The sequence below is a fragment of the Pan troglodytes genome, chromosome 16, assembly GCF_028858775.2.
Source record: "Pan troglodytes isolate AG18354 chromosome 16, NHGRI_mPanTro3-v2.0_pri, whole genome shotgun sequence".
NCBI classification, from domain to species: domain Eukaryota; kingdom Metazoa; phylum Chordata; class Mammalia; order Primates; family Hominidae; genus Pan; species Pan troglodytes.
In genome coordinates this window covers 72,925,023-72,950,226 of record NC_072414.2, presented here as the reverse complement: position 1 = coordinate 72,950,226, position 25,204 = coordinate 72,925,023, and the positions used below count along the sequence as shown (strand labels likewise).

The window sequence follows — 25,204 nt, the reverse complement described above, 5'->3', positions numbered from 1 at the left end:
CTCTCTGTCTGTAATACTCTGTGACTTTCAGAAACCAAAGGGCCTCTGCCACTGGCTCTGCAAATGAGTAGTTTGTTATTACAAACCCTTTGTAAATATTATTTTGATGAGGTATAATAGTTCATCAAATGAGGCCATAATTTATTTGGTCATTTCTGTGTAGATGAACATTTAGGTTATTTGAACCTGTCAAATCATTATAAATAATGCTACAATGAGCATCTTTATACCCATGCTCTATTTCATTAGGCTAAATCCCCAGATATGTATGTAATTGGTAGGTCCAAAAAAAAAAATGATGATGATTCTTTTAAAGTTCTTGATTGCTTATGCTAAGTATTTTCTAAAATGGTTATTTCTAATTTTCAAAAACTTTATCATGGAAATATCTTAAATGTACACACAAAAAATAGAGTGGGTCACCATTCCTTGTCACCCAGTTCTAATAATTATCAACATTTTAATAATCATTTTTAATCTTTATTTTGGGGAGGAGGCTATACCTCAATTTAGCCAATTTGTTTTTTCTTTTCTTTTTTTTTTATTATTATACTTTAAGTTCTAGGGTACATGTGCACAACGTGCAGGTTTGTTACATAGGTATACACGTTCCATGTTGGTTTGCTGCACCCATCAACTCGTCATTTACATTAGGTATTTCTCCTATTGCTATCCTTCCCCCAGTCCCCTACCCCACAATAGGCCCCGCTGTGTGTTGCTCCCCTCCCTGTGTCCATGTGTTCTCATTATTCAGCTCCCATTTATGAGTGAGAACATGCAGTGTTTGGCTTTCTGTCCTTGTGATATTTTGCTGAGAATGATGGTTTCCAGCTTCATCCATGTCCCTGCAAATAACATGAACTCATCCTTTTTTATGGCTGCATAGTATTCCATGGTGTATATGTGCCACATTTTCTTTATCCAGTCTATTATTGATGGACATTTGGGTTGGTTCCAAGTCTTTTCTATTGTGAATGGTGCCACAGTAAACATATGTGTGCATGTGTCTTTATAGTAACATGATTTATAATCCTTTGGGTATATACCCAGTAATGGGATTGCTGGGTCAAATGGTATTTCTAGTTCTAGATCCTTGAGGAATCGCCACACTGTCTTCTACAATAGTTGAACTAATTTACACTCCCACCAACAGTGTAAATGTGTTCCTGTTTCTCCACATCCTCTCCAGTATCTGTTGTTTCCTGACTTTTTAATTGCCATTCTAACTGGCGTGAGATGGTATCTCATTGTGGTTTTGATTTGCGTTTCTCTGATGACCAGTGATCATGAACATTTTTTCATATGTCTGTTGGCTGCATAAATGTCTTCTTTTGAGAAGTGACTGTTCATATCCTCTGCCCACTTTTTGATGGTGTTGTTTGTTTTTTTCTTGTAGATTTGTTTAAGTTCTTTGTAGATTCTGGATATTAGCCCTTTGTCAGATGGATAGATTGCAAGAATTTTCTCCCATTCTGTAGGTTGCCTGTTCACTGTGATGATAGTTTCTTTTGCTGTGCAGAAGCTCTTTAGTTTAATTAGATCCCATTTGTCAATTTTGGCTTTAGTTGCCATTGCTTTTGGTGTTTTAGTCATGAAGTCTTTGCCCATGCCTATGTCCTGAATGGTATTGCCTAGGTTTTTTTCTAGGGTTTTTATGGTCTTAGGTGTTGCATTTAAGTTTTTAATCCATCTTGAGTTAATTTTTGTATAAAGTGTAAGGAAGGGGTCCAGTTTCAGCTTTCTACATATGGCTAGCCAGTTTTCCCAGCACCATTTATTAAATAGGGAATCCTTTCCCCATTGCTTGTTTGTCAAAGATCAGATGGTGTAGATGTGTGGTGTTATTTCTCAGGCCTCTGTTCTGTTTCATTGGTTTATATATCTGTTTTGGCAACAGTGCCATGCTGTTTTGATTGCTGTAGCCTTGTAGTATAGTTTGAAGTCAGCTAGCATGATGCCTCCAGCTTTGTTCTTTTTGTTTAGGATTGTCTTAGTTATGCGGGCTCTTTTTTGGTTCCATGTGAAATTTAAAGTAGTTTTTTCCAATTCTGTGAAGAAAGTCAGTGGTAGTTTGATGGGGATAGCATTGAATCTATAAATTACTTTGGGCAGTATGGCCATTTTCATGATATTGATCCATGAGCATGGAATGTTCTTCCATTTGTTTGTGTCCTCTTTTATTTCATTGAGCAGTGGTTTGTAGTTCTCCTTGAAGAGGTCCTTCACATCCCTTGTAAGTTGGATTCCTAGGTATTTTATTCTCTTTGTAGTGTGAATGGGAATTCACTCATGATTTGGCTCTCTGTTTGTCTGTTCCTGTTGTATAGGAATGCGTGTGATTTTTGCACGTTGATTTTGTATACTGAGACTTTGCTGAAGTTGCCTATCAGCTTAAGGAGATTTTGGGCTGAGACAATGGGGATTTTCAGATATACAATCATGTCATCTGCAAACAGGGACAATTTGACTGCCTCTTTTCCTAATTGAATACCCTTTCTTTCTTTTTCTTGCCTGATTGCCCTGGCCAGAACTTCCAATACTATGTTGAATAGGAGTGGTGAGAGAGGGCATCCTTGTCTGGAGCCAGTTTTCAGAGGGAATGCTTCCAGTTTTTGCCCATTCAGTATGATATTGGCTGTGGGTTTGTCATAAATAGCTCTTATAATTTTGAGATCTGTTCCATCAATATAGTTTGTTGAGAGTTTTTAGCATGAAAGGCTGGCGAATTTTCTCGAAGGCCTTTTTTGCATCTATTGAGATAATCATGTGGTTTTTGTCGTTGGTTCTGTTTATGTGAGGGATTACATTTATTGATTTGCATGTGTTGAACCAGCCTCGCATCCCAGGGATGAAGCCGACTTGATCGTGGAGGATAAACTTTCTGATGTGCTGCTGGATTCGGTTTGCCAGTATTTTATTGAGGATTTTCGCATTGATCTTCATCAGGGATATTGGCCTAAAATTCTCTTTTTTTGTTGTGTCTCTGCTAGCCTTTGGTATCAGGATGATGCTGGCCTCATAAAATGAGTTAGGGAGGATTTCCTCTTTTTCTATTGATTGGAATAGTTTCAGAAGGAATGGTACCAGCTCCTCTTTGTACCTCTGGTAGAATTCGGCTGTGAATCTGTCTGGTCCTGGACTTCTTTTGGTTGGTAGGCTATTAATTATTGCCTCAATTTCAGAACCTGTTATTGGTCTATTCAGAGATTCAACTTCTTCCTGGTTTAGTCTTGGGAGGGTGTATGTATACAGGAATTTATCCATTTCTTCTAGATTTTCTAGTTTATTTGCATAGAGGTGTTTATAGTATTCTCTGATGGTAGTTTGTATTTCTGTGGAATTGGTTGTAATATCCACTTTATCGTTTTTTATTACATCTATTTGATTCTTCTCTCTTTTCTTTATTAGTCCTGTTAGTGGTCTATTTTGTTGATCTTTTCCAAAACCCAGCTCCTGGATTCACTGATTTTTTTGAAAGGTTTTTTATGTCTCTATCTCCTTAAGTTCTGCTCTGATCTTAGTTATTTCTTGTCTTCTGCTAGCTTTTGAATGTGTTTGCTCTTACTTCTCTAGTTCTTTTAATTGTGATGTTAGGGTGTCGATTTTAGATCTTTCCTGCTTTCTTTTATGGGCATTTAGTGGTATCAATTTCCCTCTACACACTGCTTTAAATGTGTCCCTCAGATTCTGGTAATTGTGTCTTTGTTCTCATTGGTTTCAAAGAACATCTTTATTTCTGCCTTCATTTCATTATTTACCCAGTAGTCATTCAGGAGCAGGTTGTTCAGTTTCCATGTAGTTGTGCGGTTTTGAGTGAGTTTCTTAATCCTGAGTTCTAATTTGATTGCACTGTGGTCTGAGAGACAGTTTGTTGTGGTTTCTGTTCTTTTACATTTGCTGAGGAGTGTTTTACTTCCAATTAGGTGGTCAATTTTAGAATAAGTATGATGCGGTGCTGAGAAAAGTGTATATTCTGTTGATTTGGGGTGGAGAGTTCTGTAGCTGTCTATTAGGTGTGCTTGGTCCAGAGCTGAGTTCAAGTCCTGGATATCCTTGTTAATTTTCTGTCTCGATCTGTCTAATATTGACAGTGGGGTATTAAAATCTCCCATTATTACTGTGTGGGAGTCTAAGTCTCTTTGTAGGTGTCTAAGAACTTGCTTTATAAATCTGGGTGCTCCTGTGTTGGGTGCATATATATTTAGGATAGTTAGCTCTTCTTGTTGAATTGATTCCTTTACCATTATATAATGGCCTTCTTTGTCTCTTTTGATCTTTGTTGGTTTAAAGTCTGTTTTATCAGAGACCAGGTTTGCAACCCCTGCTGTTTTTTGCTTTCCATTTGCTTGGTAGATCTTCTTCCATCCCTTTATTTTGAGCTTATGTGCATCTCTGCACGTGAGATGGGTCTCCTGAATACAGCACACTGATGGGTCTTGACTCTTTGTCCAATTTGCCAGTCTGTATCTTTTAATTGGGGCATTTAGCCCATTTACATTTAAGGTTAATATTGTTATGTGTGAATTTGATCCTGTCATGATGATGCTAGCTGGTTATTTCACCCGTTAATTGATGCAGTTTCTTCATAGTGTTGATGGTCTTTACAATTTGGCATGTTTTTGCAGTGGCTGGTACAGGTTGTTCCTTTCCATGTTTAATGCTTCCTTCAGGAGCTCTTGTAAGGCAGGCCTGGTGGTGACAAAATCTCTCAGCATTTGATTGTCTATAATGTTTTTTCTTTCATCTTCTTTGTGATGGTATATTTAGCCAATATCTGACTGTTGACTACTTAGGTTGTTTTACAGTTTTCATCATCATATAAAATGCTGCAGTGAATATCCTTGTCACAAATTCTTGTGCATTTCTGTAGCTCTTTCTTTAGGATAAATTCTTTGACAGAATTTTGGAGCCAAAGTCTGAATACATTTTGCAGTCATTTTTACATAGTACTAAATTGCTTTACAGAAAATTTGCACCAAATTATTCTTCTATCCTCTTTGTCTAGGAGCATTCATTTCTTCTGTCTTTTATAGTTCTTTTTAATATTTTCTAGTTTACTAGGTGGATAATAGCATCTCACTGTTGTTTCAATTTGCATTTTATAATTACCAACAAGGTTTAGTTTTTGAATATATCTTTTGCCATTTTGCCATTTATATTTTTTCTTATGTAATCTGGCCCCCTTTTGCTTTTTTTCTTTTCTTTTCTTTTTCTTTTTGTTCCTTACTGCTTTGTAAGAGCCTCTCATATAAAATATCAGCAGAGTCTCAGCAAAAAGCAGATGGCATGTTAAGGAGCATTTAATGGCAGGATTGTTTGCAAATTGTGTGCATAAAGTTTAGGGATCCCAACAAGGAGTAGTGCAATAGCCCTGGGCTTGCAAAAGTGGGGGCCAGTTACCACCCCTAAGCCTGGCGATGCTGAGAGAGAGGGCAATTACTGGGACCACGAAAGGGCTCCTGACCAAAGCTCTCATCTTCGTTAGAGGGATACAGTCAACTCACAGAGACACAGTAAAAAGGGAGACAGTGGCATGAATTCCCTAACCCAGGACTTTCCTTCCTCCCTTCCATCTGTTGACGGTGCCTCCAATTGGCCAAACCCAACAGGGAGCCAGAGGGCCAGGGAACAGCTGCTGGACATGTCTCGGCCTCTTGGGGCCTTAAACAGGGCAGGGAAGGGTGTAGAATTGATCTGGAGGCAAACAGAAGATGACTAGACACCCAAAGATAATAATTTCTTTTCTGGGATATGTATTTTAAACTCATTTCCTCAGTTTATTTACTGTCAATATTGTTTAGAGTTTCAATAATTTTATGTAGGCATATCAACCAATTTTGATTTTTCCTTTGATATTTTGTTTAAGAAAGCGTTCCTCATCCCCAACATTGTGTCATTATTCAACCATATATCAAGTGTTTTCCCTCTAGAATTTGAAGGAGAAATAATTATTTAAAAGATGCAAATAAGTAGAATTTCATTTTAACAGCTTAATTCTTTCTTTCCAAGGGAGTGTAAGTCCTTGTACTCCTTCTTTCCACTTTGTGTAATTGGTTGGTTGAATGTGTTGATCTTGAAAGGTACAAACTGGGAAAGAGTTTTTTTTTTTTTTCCTCCGTGCTTTTTTTTTTTTTTTTAAACACAGGATGTTGTCTGTCACCCAGGATGGATTACAGTGGTGTAATCACAGCTCACTGCAGCCTTGACTTCCCTAAGCTCAGGTGATCCTCCCACCTCAGCCTCCTGAGTAGCTGGCACTACAGGTGGGTGCCACCACACCCAACTAATTTTTGTGTTTTTTGTAGAGATGGGGTTTTTTCCATGTTGCCCTGGCTGGCCTTGAACTCCTGGGCTCAAGTGATCTGCCCACCTTGGCCTCCCAAAGTGCTGGGATTACAGGTGTGAGCCACCACGCCTGGACTCAGTGCTGTCTTAAACCCCCTTTGTTCACTCAGCCTTCTGTCAGTGATGAGCTGGCTGGGACCAGCTGGTGAAAACCAATTGTTAAATAGACAGGAATTTTACAAGCTGGTTGCGAAACCATTGCAGCTGAAAATCAGCCATGATGGGAGAATTTACACTATGGGCATCAACAAATACTACGAACAGGGCTTCTCCCACCCACCGCCCCACTCCCCCTGCTTCCAATTGAGTTTACCTGCACACCACTGCTCTTACCCACTTCTTTTTGAGCACTTCCAGGAGATAATGGGGACATGAGCTATTCTTCTCTCTTCCACTTTGCTTTTTCTCTCCACTTCTCCCATCTCTTCCTATTCCTGCTGGCTCCTGCAGGGGCGCAAAGGTGGGGGGATTGGAAGAAGAGGGGTTAAAAATCTTTAATAATTTATGTTATGGTAGAAAGAGGGTTCGTAAGTGTTCTCCGTTATGGCAGGTGTCCATTTATTGGCTGTTTGGCATGTTTGGAGAATATGCCCAAGATCCCCCTTACCAGCTTTGATCTGAGCAAGACATTTTCTAGCTGAATACTGGTGAAACCCCTTGGAGTTGCCCTATATCCTCTTTCTGTCAGGAACCCCTTCAGCTAAGCAGGCAGCCACTTGGAACAGGGCCCTTTCAAACTAGCTCACACCAGGGCCGCACTAATTTCCACAGTGTACACTTGACTCGTGGGAAGCCTCACACATCCTTGCCCAGCCAAAAGGAGTGAATGCACTGACCCAGAGGCTGCCCTTCATCCTTCCAGGCACTGCAGCAGCTCCAGCCTCCATCTACCTTCGGTCATCTCTGGGCGAGAGGCACCTTCAACCTCTACCCTCTCACATGGCAGCCATGCAAGGCAGGCTCTCCGGAAAACTGTCTCCCCCAACTCCAACAGCAGCTGGATGACCTGTGAGTTTTAGGCACTCAGCAAGTGTCCAGCTGAGAAGTAAAATGTCAATCTCTTCCTTTGGTAAATCTCCGCAATCTCCCCAAGAGGGGTTCTCTTGGAGCCTCTCACCGGGCTTAGGGGATGCACCCTTTGAGAGAGGGGAAACCCAATAGCACATTGACTCTTGTAAATTTCCTTCAGGGCATCTCCCTTCAATGACTCTCCAGCCTTCTCTTCCTTAGCCTGGAGGTGGGTCACCACTTCTTACCAAGTCCTTCACGGCTACTCTAGGAGCTTTTCCTCAGAATATGGGGGTAACTGTCATCTATTGCCTCAACAATTGCCATTCCATAAACTGACACATCAAGGACCTTGAAAAGACAATCCTGCTCCCAACCTGATCACATTGAAGACAGGCTGCAATTGCAAGGCCTCTGCAGATTGTTTATACTGCTGAAGGGTGGTGACCCCTGAGAGATAGTTCTTTGCTCAGCAGAGCACCTTGATGAGTGTTTGGATATGAAAAAAAATGCCTAAGGCCAGGCACGGTGGCTCATGTCTGTAATCCCAGCACTTTGGAAGGCCAAGGCAGGCAGATCACCTGAGCTCGGGAGTTCGAGACCAGCCTGGGCAACGTGGCAAAACCCCATCTCTACCAAAAAATAGAAAAAATTAGTTGAGTGTGGTGGCGCATGCCTGTGGTCTCAGCTACTCAGGAGGCTGAGGTGGGAGAATTGCTTGAACCTGGGAGGTGAAGGTTGCAGTGAGCCAAGATCGCACCACTGCTCTTCAGCCTGGGTGACAGAGTGAGACCCTCTCTCTAAATTAATTAATTAATTGAAATAAAATAAATGCCTGGGACCAATCTTTTTATTGATGAGAGAGCAACAATTCTATACCTGATAAGGCAAGGAGAATTCTGATGTTCTAGTAGCAGCCTGACCCAGGAATTTACTTAAGGTGTGTGTAGGCGAATGGGAGGGTAGAGGAACTTCTGGGAAATGATGACTAATATTCTATTTGAAGCTGTTGCTATGCCATATTCCTAAATCTTCAGCAAAATTCCGCTATAAATAACTTGCTTGTGTTTGTGTAATTTGAGGAAATCAAGAAGAAAAGAGGCAATCTGGGATGGTGAATTTTATGTGTCCACTTGACTGGGCCAGGGGCTACCCAGAGATTTAGTCAAATATGATACTGGGAGTTTCAGTGAGAATGTTTCTAAATGAGATTGACATTGGAATTGGTAGACTGGGGAAAGCAGATGGCCCTCCCTAATATGGGGGTGGGGGTGGTGGCGCTTCATCCAACCAGTGGAAGGCCTGAATAGAACAAAAAGGCTGAGTAAGAGAGAGTTCCTTCTGCCTGACAGCCTTTGAGCTGAGACACTGCTTTTTGGGCTGAGCTGAAACATTGGCTCCTTCTGGGTTTCAGAGCCTGCCAGTCTTCAGACTGGAGCTACACCATCAGCTCTCCTGGGTCTCAGGCTTGTAGACTGCCAGTCTTAGGACTTGTTGGTTTCTGTAATTGCATGAGCCAATTTCGTGTGTGTGTGTGTGTGTGTGTGTGTGTGTGTGTGTGTGTGTGTGTGTTTTGCAGTGGATGGGGATTGCCAAGTTTCTTCCAATCATGGGGATTGCCAAGTTTCTTCCAATCATGGGAGCCTAAGCAAGTTCAGCTAAATATGAAGAGAGGAAAGGTGGTCTCTAAAAACTGACCACGCTCAAGCAGCCAGTGTTTACAGTGGTAAGCCTGTAGGCAACAAATAATTTAATTTTATTTTCTTGGCAGAACCTGAAGGTCTTTCATTTTTAGCTGGGAAACCGAGGTTGGTTACATACTGTTACTGCTGCTGTGGCTGGACTCCTCTTTACCCAGGTGTTGTGTGGTCATTTTCATGTCATCTTTCTGTCCTCTCTTTATGGAGACTGTATTTTGTTTGTTTTTTTTCTTCTGCAGTGGTAGGGAGATGTCTCATTTTTAAATGCTATTCATTATCATCATTAGTTTTTGTTTTCCTTCTTAAACCTATAATTATAACTCTGTTAATGTCTAAAACAACATGAGGCAATTTCCTCCCACAAGAGAAGATGAAGAAGCTGAGCATGGTGGTTCATATCTATAATCCCAGCACTTTGGGAGGCTGAGGTGGGAGAATTGCTTGAGCTCAGGAATTTGAGAGCAGCCTGGGCTACACAGTGAGACCCCATCTCTACAAAAAAATAAATAAATAAATAGCTGGGCATGGTAGCGTGAGCCTGTAGTCCCAGCTACTCAGGGGGTGAGGTAGGAGGATCCCTTGAGCCTGGGAGGTCGAGGCCACAGTGAGCTAGGATCATGCTTCTGCACTCCAGCCTGGGTAACAAAACAAAACCCTCTGTCTCAAACAAAAAAAAAAAAAAGAGAGAGAGAGAAGATGAAGAGCTTAACACAGCCACCCCTTCTGCACGCTCCGTCCTTGTATCTGTTTTGCTTGTTATTACCATATATCCCGGGTTTGTAAAACCCAACTTTCCTTTGTGAATATTAACAATTGGCTATCTCAGAATTGCTTTTGGCTTTGCACCGAATTCTGTGTTTATATTTATAAAACTTGTTGCAATATCTTTGTGGTTTTAGGGTTGGCTGCTGGCTTTTTTTTCCTGTTCCCCTTACCCCAATTTTAAATTCTTGATTTTGTTTCTCTATCTGATTTAGAGAACACCTTAATGTTTTCTGGAAGAGCACCCACGTGCTACTCTTTCTAAGCCTTTGTGTGTCCGAGAACTGTTTTCTTTTGCTCTCACCATGAATAACACCTAAGCCCAACTTTTCTGTAGACATGTTCCTTGTCTTCAATAATTAGTGTGTGGAGACCAGGGGAAGAAAGAAGGAATCTTGCAGTCGAGGGGAGCAGTTGGACTCCTTCTGATTCTTAGCCCAGAGCTCTCCGTCCACCACACTTCATGTCATCATAGCTGGGCAGCCTTATATAAAATCCATTCTGAACTGGCTGCCTAGGCTCTTAGGTCTTTTTTATTTTATTTTATTATTATTTTTTTAGACAGGATCTCACTCTGTCACCCAGGCTGGAGTGTAGTGGCACGATCTCGGCTCACCGCAGACTCTACCTTCCAGGCTCAAGTGATCCTCCCACCTCAGCCTGCTGAGTAGCTGGGACCACAGGCATGAGCCACCACGCCTGGGTAATTTTTGTATTTTTTGTAGAGATGAGGTTTTGCCATGTTGCCAGTCTGGTCTGGAACTCCTGGGCTTAAGTAATCCTCTTGCTTCGGCCTCCCAAAGTGTTGGGATTACAGGTGTGAGCCACTGTGCCTGGTCTCTTAGAGACTCCTAAAACCACACTTCTCAGCCGGGCGCAGTGGCTCACACCTGTAATCCTAGCACTTTGGAAGGCCGAGGCAGGTGGATCACCTGAGGCAAGGAGTTTAAGACTAGCCTGGCCAACATGGCGAAACCCCGTCTCTACTAAAAATGCAAAAAATTAGCCAGGCGTGGTGGCTCAGGCCTGTAATCCCAGCTACTCAGGAGGCTGAGGCAGGAGAATCGCTTGAACCTGGGGGGCGGAGGTTGCAGGGAGCCGAGATTGCATCACTTCACTCCAGCCTGGGCTAAAGAGACTCTGTCTCTCTCTCACACACACACACACACAAACACACACTTCTCAAACTTTACTGTGCAAACAACTACCCTGGGTCCCTTCTTAAAATGCAGATTCTGATTCAGCTGATCTGGGAGAGCCTGAGATTGGGCATTTCTTTTTTTTTTTTTTTTTTTGAGACGGAGTCTCTCTCCGTCGCCCAGGCTGGAGTGCAGTGGCGCAATCTCGGCTCACTGCAAGCTCCGCCTCCCAGGTTCACGCCATTCTCCTGCCTCAGCCTCCCGAATACTGGGACTACAGGCGCCTGCCACCGCGCCCGGCTATTTTTTTTTTTTTTTGTATTTTTAGTAGAGACGGGGTTTCACCGTGTTAGCTAGGATGGTCTCGATCTCCTGACCTCGTGATCCGCCCGCCTCGGCCTCCCAAAGTGCTGGGATTACAGGCTTGAGCCACCGCGCCCGGCCGAGATTGGGCATTTCTAACCAGCTCCTGGTTATACTCCTGGGTGGTGCTGAATTTTTTTTTTTTTTTTTCTAGTAGAGACAAGGTCTCGCTATGTTGCCCAGGCTGGTTTTGAATTCCTGGGCTCAAGCGATTCACCTGCCTCAGCCTCCCAAAGTGCTGGGGCTACAGGTGTGAACCACCTCCCCCAGCTGATGCTGATGATGCTGATGCCATTGGCCCATGGACCACACTGAGTAGTAGCAGGCTTTAGAGCATAGGCATCCAATCTTTTGGCTTTCCTGGGCCACATTGGAAGGAGAATTGTCTTGGGCCATAAGTAAAATACACTAACACTTAACGATAGCTGATGAGGTTTAAAAAAATGCAAAAATATCTCATAATATTTTAAGAAAGTTTACAAATTAGCGTTGGGCTGCATTCAAAGCCATCCAGGGCTGCATGTAGCCCACTGGCGGTGGGTTAGACGAGCTTGCTTTGTAGCTTTCAAAGCTGAGTCATGCATGTTGTTGATTCTGTTTGATGCTCCTGATTGTTTTCTGTGAGGGAGGGCAGTTACTGGGACTATGAACTCTTCCCTTCCTCCATCCCCTCCCCCAACCCTCACCATTACCTCTGTCTGCTCTCCTTCTCACCCCAACCCAGCCCTGAGGACATGAGGGCACTGCCAGGTGCCTGTGGACTTGATCCTCCCAGGATTAAGCCCTTCCCACCACCCACATCCTACTCCTTTCCCTGCCATTGAGAAAACCTCTGCCGCCTACCTAGCCCCCAGGCTAAAACAGCTAGGATGGGGTCAAAGGGCTCAGGATTTTGGCTTCAGTACTGGAGGCAGGAGGGTTGCGCTAGGGTCGGCTTTTATGCCTTTGTTCAACACAGCAAGCACACATTACCCAACAGAACTCTGCCAGATATGGGAAAACCTATGGCCTATGCTCTGCAGGAGGCTACAGTCTGGGGGAAGGGGTGAATGACAGCCTGGGACAGGGGGCGCAATATCAAGGCACTGGGCCCTGGGCCCAGGAGAGGAAGGAGAAAGCTGCCAGGCATGGGTCAGAGAAGGCTTTGTGTGGAGCTACGCCCTGGAACATGAGTAGGCGTGGGCCAAGCCGAGAGGAGAGAGGGCAGGGTGGGTCAGGTCATCTACCATGTTATGAGGACTCTAAGATCCTTGAGCCAGTGGGAGGGGATGAGGATTAGGGCTCATCTGGGGATTGGGGATGAGGAAGGAATGGGTGACCAGACTGGAGATGCAGGCATATGCCACCTCAGGGATTGCCTGTGTGCCCAACTCAGCATACCCTGTGTGCCTGTGGGTATGGGAACAAAATTCTCCCAAACGCCTGCTTCCAGCTTTGTGCCGTTGCGTTTTCTTTAGGCAGATGTTGTTAGCTGTCACTGCACTGACCTCTAAGGCCACCCCAGCCTCCATGAGTGAACGCCCATGCCTTCACCCCTCCAGTCTGTGGGGAGGAACCCCACCCCCTTTCCTCCAGCAACTCCTACACATCGCCTCCAGGCCTTTCCAGCACCATTCCCTCACCAGGAATGTTCTTTGCCCTTCTTCACTTAGTTCATTCCTATGCATTCTGCAAAACTTAACTCTGCCACACTTTTCTGACCTGTCCCCTCCCAGGCTGGTGAGGGAGAGCAGATCATCCTGTTTGTCTCCCTGCGGACAGGAACGGGAGATACCCACTGGTCACCTAATGCATTGCAGTGACTACTTGTGGGATCTGGTGACTATTGCAGGGACAAATGAAGGACCCTGAAGTGCCTGCCTGTCCCTCCACCCCAACCTCTCTGTGGCTTCTTTTGCTGTGCGTCTAGCTGGGTGCAGTGTCCCATTGCTCGACGGTTCCTCGTTGGCGTCTGCTTTCCAAGTCCTCCCTGGATGCCTCTTCTATTGCACCTACTGGATCAGTGGGCTGTGCTCTCTTTCACGCAGTGACACTTCTGGCTGAGAAGTCACTAGTAACCCCCCACCCTCTTTCATCACAGCCAGTGGGCCCTAAAGCTGGCCCTGTGTTTGGCCCAACCCACCTTCCACTTTGCCTCTCATGACTGAGCCTTGATTTATGCCCAGGTGTCCTCAAGCCCACACCCTGATAGCTGCCCCTCTGTCAGACTGTGCCTCTTACAAAAGGCCCTTCTCTTATCCATCTCTGACTCTCAGGCCAACACCTGTCCTACTTCCACTCACTGACCTTCCCTGACCAATCCAGGCGATGATCACTCCCTGCCCTCGGAAGCCTGCCACACCACTCACTGGGCAGGTAATTTCATGTTCTCCATGGGGTCATTCTGTGTTCCTCTGTGTGCACCGTGCCTGGCACAGAGCAGGGGTGCAAAAATATTTGTTGACTGAGTGTGCAAATGTGATCTCTTTCTCCTGGCAAAGTTTCCTGAAGGTAGAGGCCGTGTACTCTCTACTGCACAGCTGACTTTATGCCCAAAGCTAGTCTGCCAGATATATTTGTGTATTGGCAGCTTAAAACGACCAATCTGGTACCAGACCCTTTAAGTGAATTGACTATACACAGATGCACACAGACAGACAGAGAGACATACACACACACACACACACACAGACACACACGAGACATAGTTGTTTTGTTTTTAAACCCAGTGCATAAGACCCAGGAGCTCTTTGGAAATCATCAAGAGAAGAACTCTCTGTGGTGATGGAAATGTTTTATATCGACTCTATCCTATATGGTAGCCACTAGACACACATAGCCATTGAGCACTTGAAAATTGTGGCCAATGTGATTGAGGAACTGGATTTTTAATTGCATTTAATTTAAATTAATTTAAATGTATGTAGCCCCATGAAGCTAGTGGCTGCCCTCCTGGACTGGCAGTTCTGGACCACTCCCAGTTCACCTGCTCTAACCTCTGCCTCTCACTCTCTCCCCTCCAGACTCCTGAGCCCCTTCCAGTGCTGCCTGAGGTGCCCTCTACCTGTGCCTGCCTCTCGTCTGCCAGTTTGATTTGGACTTGTTTTTCCCACCTCAGCCCCCATGCTCTTGTCAAACGTGTTTGGCCTCCAGCCAAACAGGGCCTGGGAGGAAAAGAGAGTCCTGCTTCTGCCTGGCTTCCCCATCGGGGAGGGGAGTTGAGGTGACAGCCTCCTGACAGCTTAGAAATGTGGAGGACACAGCAAGTTCTGGACATGGCCGGCCATATGAATGATATCTTCTCTTTCTTTGAACCATCTCCACCTGCTCTTATGGACACCCCGCCTTGGAGCAAGGCAAGGTAGGCTCTTGACATATGACTAGCTCTTGGGAATAAGGCCATGGAAGTAAGGCAGACACATGGGGTGATTTCATCAGCCTCATTATCCTTAGATAACTGGTTATCTTAGGTTATCCTTAGATAAGTTATTATCCCTAGATAAAATGAAGCCCATTTTAATAGAAAATGAAACAAACAGACAAGATGATGACATCCTTTGTATGTTTACTATAATAACAGCAAAATTTTCCAAACCAGAGCCAATTTCCTCGGCTCTAGGTACACCCCTTCCAAGCAATGCAAAGGACATCTCCAATCATGACATTTAAGACAATTCTTTATTTCTCTGACAGTGACTTGTTGAAGTGCACATATAATAAATAAATAGAAAATATATCTTTGTTCATGGTGATGCCTACAAGAAATGTTTACATACAAACACTCTATACATCTAACTCCCGAAAAAGGACCAGCTATTTCGGCAACAGAAAAAAGACAAGCATTTCAGAGGAGCGTTGCTTTCCTTAAAGACCTAACTCACTTAAGTCTTACAAACAGAAATAACAAGGAGGACAATTTTCTAAGCAATAAGAAAATTTGTGCTACCAAGAAAATGCCTAGATATTGGCTCTTGGTGAATGGTTTAGGAAAGAAACTTTTATGTACAGATCCTGTACTGTGAAACATATGTACAACTCTGAGAACTTTCAAATAGATATCTTTTTTAAATGAACTGAGCCAAAGACATTCAACATTCCTGGCCACCTGAAAGTGATCACATCCTAAGTGGTTCACAGTGTGAGACCCTTGCATTAAAAGAGTGAAAACTCAACAAAACCATGGACAAGAAGGACATGAGGTCATTTTAACTCTCCTCTCTATCATCACCACTAATCTCCCTGGAAGAAGTCCTTCCTGTGACTCTGGCCTTTGAAGCAGCCATATCTTTAAAAGCAGAGCCCTATGGTCACCTCCCAGCAGCTGAAAGATGTTTGGTGGGAAAGACCTCCCTGACAGTTGGCTCCCACCTGGGGAATGGACTCTTGGACCGAGTCTCATGGGTGCAGTTGGGTGGAGGGAGCCAGGCAGGCCCTCTTTGAAGGAAAGAGTTTGTGGTTGGGGCAGGAAAGGGGATAAATGTAGTTCATCACAAGACCCAGGGAGACTCTGGTGCCTCGTGCAAGATTATAAACCACAGATAGAGTTCTCCCTCTTACAGGAGCTCTTTGGGCTCTCTATAAGGTGGGCCAGGGAGAGAGCAGGGCATTAAGCAGCAGCTGAAAGGGACTGGGGTGGACCCAATAGCTGTTCAGACACCCAAGATCAGCCAAATTGGCTCACCAGAAACATGGCGAGCCCTACTCCCTCTGCTGGGCCTCACCTGTAGAGCTGCAGAGACAGGAGAGCCAGGTAGCACCAATGGGGAGTTGCAGCTACTGTGCACCCAGGCTGGGCTGACAGGTAGTGAACAAAGTGAAGGCCACAGGGACCGCCAACACCAAGGGGAGGGCGGGTTTGTGTGCGCTGGGAGCAGGAGGGAAGAGATCTGCTAGCTGTCATTCTACTCTAGTCATTTCCTTTCCTTCGAGGGGACTTGTCCCCATTTCCAGAAGCTACCTCAGGAGTGCCTGGGCACTCTGGGGCCGGTTGTTGAGGCAATGTGGTGTGGCAGCAAGGGCTAGGGTGGGGCTCCCCAGGCCCTCCCTTAGCTGTGTGGTTCTTTCCCATCTTGGGGGCTCACTTTCCCCATCTGTTAAAATGAAGGCTTTGGGCTAGATATTTTCTATATTTCCAGCTCTGAAATCCCAGGCCGAGGGAGTACGAGCACATCTAGGGTCTCCTGGAGGCCCCCTGTGCTCAGTTCCCTGGATGAAGAGCAAATGAGGCCCTAAGGCAGGAGCTCACTTCTGTGGACTTCACCCTCTTGGAGTCAGAGGCAAGGCTGCCTGGGGACCGAATTCCTCTGTGCTCATAAGCAGCAAAGCCCATTGCTTCCCTCTGACCACACTTCTCCATCATGAGTGGGCCAGAGAGACGTGAGCAAAGGGCGACCCCGTAGTCACCAGCTTCAGCAGGCAGCGGCAGGGAGGGCTGAATCCCTGAGCCATTCCAGAGGCTGCCTCATCTCCCCCCAGCAAAATGCCCCCAGCCTTCATTCCTGTAAGCAAGAAGCCTTCCTGAGCCTCCCCTCTGAAATGGCACTGGCCTTCATTTTACCTCTCTGTGATTTCTCCACCTGGCATTGCAGTGCACATGGACCTGACTGCCTGCCCTACTGGACTGCAGACCCCTCGAGCTAGGCATTAGTTCTCACCTCTCCATCCCGTGTGCGCTGGGGCACCCAGCATCATGGATATCAGTGGATATCCATGAACTGTTGGGTTCCAGGTACCATGTGAAATGCAGCAGATTTCTGGAATCTCAGAACTAAAAGGGCCTTTGAGAGTCATCTAGTCCAAGTCCAAACCTGCCACTCAAAGTCTCCTGAAAGGTGGACACGGCCAGAGGCAGGGCTTGCCTCTTCCCCAAGGATAGCCAGTTCTACCCCAGCTCCTAATCCTGTGAGGTTGGCTCTTGCTTACAGGAGTAAAGATTTCCTTAAGGCCAAGGCTCTTTCTCCTACATTTACCACCCTCACTTGTCTGCTGAAGACCATGGGGATCTGTGAATGACCAGCCCTCCAGACTACCTCCTAGCTGGGTCAGGGCTCCTGCCAAAGTGGATCTTTGCTGTCAGCACAACCCAGGTCTCCTGATATGGTCCCCAAACCCCCACTGAAGAGGCACAGATAGGAGAGAAGCACCCAAGAGGCTGCAGGAAAGTGAATGTTTCCAGCATTGGCCAGCACCGCCCCAGGGGCTCCAGGTAGACACTTGAGTAGGGGCAGGTGGCAGCACCAGGGTCTCTGATATCCTTCCCTTGGCCCATCAGGGCTGAAACACGGCCTTCCCAGGCAGCTGCTGGCAGGGGCTGGGGGACCCAGCCATCCCCCACTGGTCTGCTGCCAAGAGTCACCGTCATAGTCTACCACGAGGTGGCACTGGGCGGCAGCTGTCCTCACAACTTGTTCTTCTTCACCACAGGGATGGGCACAACTTGGAAGATTTTGGCTTTGTGATCCTCAGTGTCCAGTGTCACCCAGATGGGCCGGAAGCTGCCTTTGAAGCCAACGAATGCCATTTGCTCTGAAAAGCAATGATGAGTCTCCTGAGCAAAAGCCCTATGAGAGGACGGCTGCCCCACCCCGTTCCATGGCTCACCATCGCCAGCCCCCCACGCCCACCAGGTACCGCCTAGCCACACTGCACTGTGGCCCCTTGGGAAGAGCTCTGTGCTCAGCTACTGATGGTGCCTGACATGTGTTTGTATGGGGCAGGCAGGGTCTCACCTGAGCCTCACTGCCACCTAGGCAGGGTGATGGCTTTGCTGTAGACAGGGGAGCCATGCACAGCAGGAAATGGGGCAAACTGTAAGGGAGGAGACCTCCTAGGAACCTGCCTACCTTCGAGCTGCCCCTAGGACAACCAGCAAGTCCCTGCCCCTCTCTGAAGCCCAGTGTTCCCATCCATCAAACGATGGCATTGATCTACAAGATCTCCTTCCCCACTCTATCACTCTGTGGCTCTAGAAGGAGTTCTGAGAGGTGAAGAAATTTGACCAAGAGTGTGGAGTAAATGGTGCACCCCAGATTAGAACTCTAAACCCCTGAAACCCACACAGCACTCTCCATCTTGCAGTTCACAGCTTGAGCATCCGAGGGGCATGGGAATCCACGTCTATACTCAGCCCATCTTGGCAAGCAACATGCATTTATCACCACCGGGAAAGTGCCATTCAACTTAGGTCACCTTACATACATCAGCTTTTGGCAACCGGGATCTTAATTTAAAAGACAGAGGCTCCAAAATGATTTCAGGACTGGGCTGGAAAGGATACTTCTCTTTTCCTTATGTCCTCCTGTAGCTGGTTTGAAGGGTTTGCATTGCTTCTGATTTTTCTCATTGCCCCATATGATGGGTTTCTGATTTTGATGTTTTCCATCCAGTGAGGATGGTGTATAACTAAGAAGCCCAGCTTTGAGTTAGGAAGATTAGGATCCAAGTCCTAACCTTAAGCAAGTGGCTTGGCTGTTAAATTCTTGGTGTCCTCATCTTAAATGGAAATAATAGTACCTGCTGCACAGGTTATTAATGAGTAAGTGAGATAATTATAACATGTTCTGCAAAGTGCAAGGCTGAACATTGAATAGCAGCCACAATGATCATTATCATTGTTGCCCGTGGAGCTTCTCTGCCGCCCACACAGCCTCTCTGAGCACTCTCCCTGCACCTAGTTTTTGTGATGATAATGGGTGTCATGCTGACATGTCCCTCCTGGATGGCTTCTTCCAGCACAGCCAGCAAGCCTGTGCTAGGCTTCACCACCGAAGCTGCCTGGCCTTGGACAAGCCATGTAGGTTCTCTGGGCTTTAGTTTTCTGGAACAAATAAGAGTTTTGCAAGCTGCAAAGGACTGTACAAATGCTAGGCATCAGCTAGAATGTTGAAGAAGATGCAGGACCCCTGGCCAGTCTGAATAGCAGGAATTGGGTAGGAGGGTGAGACTAAGCCACTTTTCTTATGATACTTTTGTTGAATAAAGGGCCACTTTCCAAGCAAATGAGTCAACAAGTATAGCAATTTTCTTTCAGTGGCTGGTAGCAAGTTATAATAAATTTGCTGCAGTGCAGGGGTGGTAAACAGGTGGCATCTTGCCCATCCATTCCAGTAGACCACTAGTTGTGTGGGGGATTCTTAGGTTGTACCCACGTTTAGTACAAAGCATGTTCTCAACTCAGCAAAAGATGACAGCAACCTCCATGCCAGGCATTTGCCTTCTCTGGTTTTGGGGTCAGTTTAAACCCCAGTTCAAACCCTTACCTTTCAACTTGAGACCCCTGTCTGCCCCAAGCTTTTCCAGCACTCTGGTCCATGGGCCTCTGGAGACGTATCTTCCCTTTGATGCCATAAGCACTATGGAACTGTGTGAGAAGAAACCAATTAGACCAGAGGGAGAGAGCAAACTGGAGAAAGTGGGCATGGGGAGGGATGTTGGTTTGTGCATGGTGGGACTGGAGTTAGCAGTGCCCAGAGGCCTGTCCAGGGATTCGGGAAAGGGCAGCCTCTCCTGTGTTCCGAGCTGACGGGCTCTTTCCATGTGGTGACGAACATCCTGAGCTCCCTCCCACGCATCTGGCCACAGTTGGTGCCCACAGCCTTCTCAAAGCCTGGACTCGGCTCACCGCGTTTACATGTCTCTCTCCAAACAGAGGAGAGGATGTAAGCAGAGCATACCATGCCAGGGCTCGGCACACAGTAGGACTTCAATATGTATCTCTTCCCTTGAATGTTCTCAACCCTGGTTAGGTAAGACCAGATAGAAATGTGGTGATGGAGGAAGGAAGGAGAAAGGGATGAGAAAGAGAGGAGGTGCGGGAAGGAGGAGGGGAGCATGTCAAATCATAAAACCATCCAGGAGCTCCTGAAGGTTCTAGATCCTGAAGGTTCTAGAGACCAGCTCCTTTGGCATCCCCTGGGATTTCATTAGAACCACAGAATTCCTCCACTGCAGACTTTCTGAATCAGAATCTGCATTTTTACAAGATCTGCAGGTGATCATGTATACATTAAAGTTTGAGAAGCCCCATGCTAGATTTCTCTTGGAGCCCATCTTTCTTTTGCTGTCTTCTTTTGGTGGACACAGGCTTAGTGTAGTCCAGAGCCAGCCTTCTCTGAGCTGCAGGAAGAGCATGGCCAGGTTTGAAGTCTTTCTGGGGAGAACACCATGTTGTTACCATGATGCTCGGGTTGTACCAAGAGCTCAGATTGATCTCTTACGTTCATGTCACCTCTCTCTCTGGTTAGGCAACACAGGGCTATTGCCTGTATTTTGCAAATGGGGAGATTGAAGCAAATAGTTACCAAGTATCTCAGAGGACCTACCAAAGGGAAATGTGCTTGAAAGACGCAGAGGTTTGGAGCAATGTGTGCACCCAGCCTGAAGGTCCCAACTTGCAAAAGTTCGACTTGGGAATAAGGAGTGTCTATCCCCTGCCTCGGGGTGTATTCAGTCCAAAGTGCTGGGAAAATAGCCTTCACAGTGGCAGACTCAGCACACTGGGCCAGATAGGAAGTGAGCACCTCCCTTGGGAATAGAAATGGGGCAGAAGCTCAATGGGGCATCCAGTTTGTATCTCAAAGGAACTCTGTAACCACAGACCACAGTCCAGACATGGAAAAACTGTATAGGATTCTGGAACCTGTTGTTACCCCCATTTGTGTCCCACTGGGAACAGCGGGAAAGATCTTAAGATGCGAAGGGCTTGTGTGAAATAAGGATAGATGGGAAGGGAGCTGGGGCAGCCTCAGGCCCTTAAGGAAGGCTGGAGAGGGAGGCCCAAAGGGCAAGTAGGGTGAGGCCCCTTAAGGAGACAGGTCTCATTGCTAACACATCCTCCACTCTAGATTCAGGATCTGTTCTCAGGAGGATATTTCTGCATTGTTTCATTTCAGAACAAAAGCTAATGGTCCTTTGTTGGAGCTCAGCCTTCCTACTTGGGGGACTCAAATGTAGGTCCTGCCCTCCTGATGGGGATCTAAGTTAGCTCACAGGAGCGGGACAGGGAGACAGGCTTCTTGTGTCCCCACCCCTTCCCACTGATGCCTAGAAGCCTGCCTACCTATGTTGGGAACACTTCTTTGCCTGGTGTGCCATCCTCATGGCCTATAAGCCCATGCCCCAGCCAGCACAGAGTCTCCCACAGAGTGGCAGTGCAGAGGCAGCTCCCAGAAGCCATGCTAGATGTTTCTGGTGTGAGCAGCTGCCCTCTTCTGTCCCCAGGGCCCTGGGGCCAGTAGTGGCCTGCTGGATGGGGTAGGAAGCATGGGCCAGGCTAGGCAGGGCCCGCAGCCACAGTAGAACAGGATCTACCTTGCCTCATTCCCTGCTGCTTTCCAGGAGGTTAGAGAGGGGTCTAGTGGTACCAATGCCTGCCTGGGTGCCCAGTGCCAGCCCAGGGAGTGGCCCATTCCAGTAAGGGCTTCCCCCAGAGAGATGCTGCTGCTCGGGCTGGTGGGAGCCTTGCACATGGTTCCAAAAAGAGTAGCACTGCAGTCTAGTTTCTTATTCCAAGCTTCTGCATCATCTTTCATTTCAAAAGAAAATTCTCTGCCCAAAACGGCATGATCTTTAGAGGATAACTATTTTTCCCAATTTGGTCAACCTTGTCCTCTGTCTGAATCTGCATATGAAAAATAGAATGCCGAAGAAGCATCTGATGGGGGAATGAGGGAGGGAGTAAATGTGGTTAAGCAAAATCCCATTATCCAAAATCTCACCAGGTGCCCAGTTCATGTCGTGCCCCTCATGGAGTCAGCATCTGGGAAGTACATTTGCTTTCATTTAATAACTATTAATGTTTACTAAGTACCTACTATGTAGCAGGTACCACATGAAGCGCTTAGACTTTCCACCAGGTTGTGGCTCCTGAGTGAACTGTACACTCACTTAACTAGCCATGTTCTGTGCTAGAAATGCAAAGGGAAGTTAGACATGGCCCCAACATTGAGAAGGCCACACTCTTGATGGGGCAACAGATGTGTCCACCAGACCTATTGTGAGTAGTGCTTTAGCAGAGGTAGAACTTTTATTTTTTATTTTTTTGAGACGGAGTCTTGCTCTGTCACCCAGGCTGGAGTGCAGCCGCGCAATCTCGGCTCACTGCAACGTCCGCCTCCTGGGTTCAAGCGATTCTCCTGCCTCAGCCTCCTGAGTAGCTGGGACTACAGGTGCGCACCACCACACCCAGCTAATTTTTTTGTATTTTTAGTAGAGATGGGGTTTCACCATATTGGCCAGGCTGATGTCAAACTCCTGACCTCATGATCCACCCACCTTGGCCTCCCAAAGTGCTGAGATTACAGGTGTGAGCCAATGCGCCCTGCCAAGGTAGAACTTTTGGGTTGGATCGGAAAAGACCTCACCGAGGAGGCGATGTGGGGAGACTTATAAGGTACTGGGGAATTACCAAAGTTTGCTAAGGAGAGGGGACACAGGTTTTCCCTACATTTAAGAAGTTTAAACCAGCAGCCAATATGGAAGATGGGTTGGAGTTGGGGCAACTGGAAGAGGGAGGCCCGTTAGGAGACTGTGCCAACAGTGTTGGTGATGAACAGCAAAGGCCAGGGCAGAGTGGCAGAAGAGAGGACGCTGTGGAGGGAACCAGCAGGCGAGCAGTAATGCAGGTGGAATTGATAGGGTGTGATGATAGCGTGTGGAGGAAAGAAAGAGGAGACAAACAGAATGCCCAGATTCTGGCCTAGCTATCAGGATGAATTGTGATGATTTCATCAAAACTGAAGAAGTAGGATGAGTGGCTGGTTTGGGAGGTTAAACATTTTAAAAGGCTGAGAATTCAGTTCCATACAAGATGTCCAGGTGGCGTTGTCCAAGTAGCAGTTGGACTGGAATGTCTGGTGCTTAGGAAGGAGATCCGGGCTGGAGATAGTAGCCACCAGCACTTGGATCGTATTGAAGGTGTGGGAGGGGATGAGATCATGCCGGGAGTGTAGTGAAGAGGGCCAGGGCAACCTTCCCATGTGCAGCGGGGCTGTCCCGCCTGCCTCCGCCTGACCTACATTCACAGCAGCCCAGCTCCAACACCAGAGTCCACAGGCAAGGACGCTCTTGTCCAACACCCATGATTTGTGGGCAGGCTGTGGAGACTGCCTGAGCTTTTCCAGACTGATCTGTGATGAGGGCCTTTGTGAGAGGGAGGGGGCCCTTGCCCAGGGGTCTGCTGTGCCAGCAGCCAATTCCAGAAGCAGAGGTACAGACTTACTTGTCAGGGATGGTCGCCACATAGTTGAAAAGCTGCCATGGTATGCCTTGCAGAATGGAGTTCCTGAAGCTCGTGTGGCTCACCACGCGCCCTTGGTTCCCGTCAATCACCACCACCTGGATGCCATCCTCCGAACTGGGGTACTTCTTCCCATCCACCTACAGAGCCAGAGCAATCCAGGTGTGAGGCAGGGTGCCAAGGCCCCATGGTTCTCCTGCCCAGGTGGTTCCCAAGCAGACCCTGAAGGCAGAAGTTGCCTATGCATCTATTTGAAGCGTAAACTCCATTATCCACTTAACTCCTCGTAGCCCTCAGTAGTGGGTCAAATAGTGGCCGTGCAAAAGTTATGTCCACCCGGAACCTGTGAAAGTGGGCTTATGTGGAAATAGAATCTTTGCAGACGGAATTAAGTTAAAAGATTTTTTGATGAAACCTTCTGGATTTTTAGGGTGGGCCCTAAATTCAAAGATAGGTGCCTTTGCAAAAGAAAGGCAGGAGGAGAGGTGAGACGCAGACACTCAGGAGAAAAGCCCACATAAAGACAGAGATTAATGTGTCTGCAAGCTGAGGAATGCTCAGGAGTGCTGGCAGCCACCAGGAGTGAGAAGAGGCATGGAACAGGTTCCCCGCCCCAAGCTCCCTGGAGGTAACCACCCCTGCCAACACCTTGCTCCCAGTTTGCAGTAATTTGTGCCAGCAGCCCCAGGACACAGTATCACCTCTCAATGAGCAAACCCGAATCCTCCAGGGGCCAGAGGCACTTACTTCAATGTAAGCGAAGTCGTTCCAGAGGTGGAAGAAGTGCTGCTTGGAACTCTCCATCTTCACCTCCAAGAAATGGTCCTTTGTTTTCTGGAAAACACATAGAACCCAATGCAATTGTTAGGTTTGGGTAGTCATTCCCCTCCTCTTCCCGTATCCCCAGTCACAGGAAATAGTTTATGGAGCTGAGTGAGGGACCTAATTGGGTCTGGGCCCGACTGGACGGCAAAGGGGTCTAGGCCCGACTGGACGGCAAAGGGGTCTAGGCTTTGCTCTCAGCCACTCACCAGCTGAGAACCAAAGAGCTTCTTGGGCATCGGCACGTCCACGACAGCCCTCTCGGTGAACTTGGGGTAGGCTGTGGCTGTGCAGTCACTGACGCCTGCGTTCTTTGGAATCAGAGCTTTAATTTTTATCCTCTCACAGCCTTTCATGGAGCAGAAAGCAAACTTCTCTCTCTCGTTCTGAGCTTTCAGCTTCAGGAACAACAGCCTGCACACAAGGAGCATTGCTGGGCATTTGCTTGGACACTCAAACCTCCGTCTTCTCCTCCCACCCACCGAGACATTTACTCTGAGCTGGTCACAGCAGGTAGACCCAGCGGCCTTATAGAATGGAATCATGTCTACCACAGAGTTGCATGTAGTTGGAGAAATAAGGAACAAATGCATTGAAGAAAAAGCTAATGAGAATGGCAATTCTATTCTGAGCACGTTCTATGTGCCACGCCGTGCACACATCGTAAATCGACATATCTCATTTAATCCTCAAACAATCCTGTCCAGTAGGTACTATTATCATCCTGAATTCCTGGATGGGAAAATGGTGGCTCAGAGAAGTGAAGTGACTCGCCCAGGACCACACAGCTGGGAAGTGACAAAGCCAGCATTTTCCATCCCAGCATTGTGCCTGGTGAGGAAATGCTCTGT

General features: G+C 46.7%; 1 protein-coding gene and 1 long non-coding RNA gene across 4 annotated transcripts in view; one reads left to right on the top strand and one right to left on the bottom strand.

Moving 5' to 3' along the window:
* Positions 1-14,844: 14,844 nt before the first annotated feature.
* CEMIP (cell migration inducing hyaluronidase 1) overlaps positions 14,845-25,204 on the bottom strand; it is a 172,192-nt gene continuing 161,832 nt past the window's right edge. For both annotated transcript variants that reach the window (XM_001156578.7, XM_016927282.4), the window contains exons 25-29: positions 24,563-24,767; positions 24,279-24,365; positions 23,514-23,671; positions 19,555-19,655; positions 14,845-17,821 (exon numbers count right to left, since the gene is read on the bottom strand). In XM_001156578.7, the coding sequence (XP_001156578.2) occupies positions 17,694-17,821; positions 19,555-19,655; positions 23,514-23,671; positions 24,279-24,365; positions 24,563-24,767 (679 nt within the window). In that variant the 3' untranslated portion in view covers positions 14,845-17,693. The remainder of the gene's footprint in view (positions 17,822-19,554; positions 19,656-23,513; positions 23,672-24,278; positions 24,366-24,562; positions 24,768-25,204) is intronic.
* The window catches only part of LOC129137159 (uncharacterized), a 52,550-nt gene continuing 45,065 nt past the window's right edge, over positions 17,720-25,204 (top strand). The window contains exon 1 of one of the 2 annotated variants that reach the window (XR_010151451.1): positions 17,720-17,922. This is a non-coding gene — a long non-coding RNA (uncharacterized LOC129137159). The remainder of the gene's footprint in view (positions 17,923-25,204) is intronic. The other variant, XR_008539376.2, reaches the window with a different exon arrangement.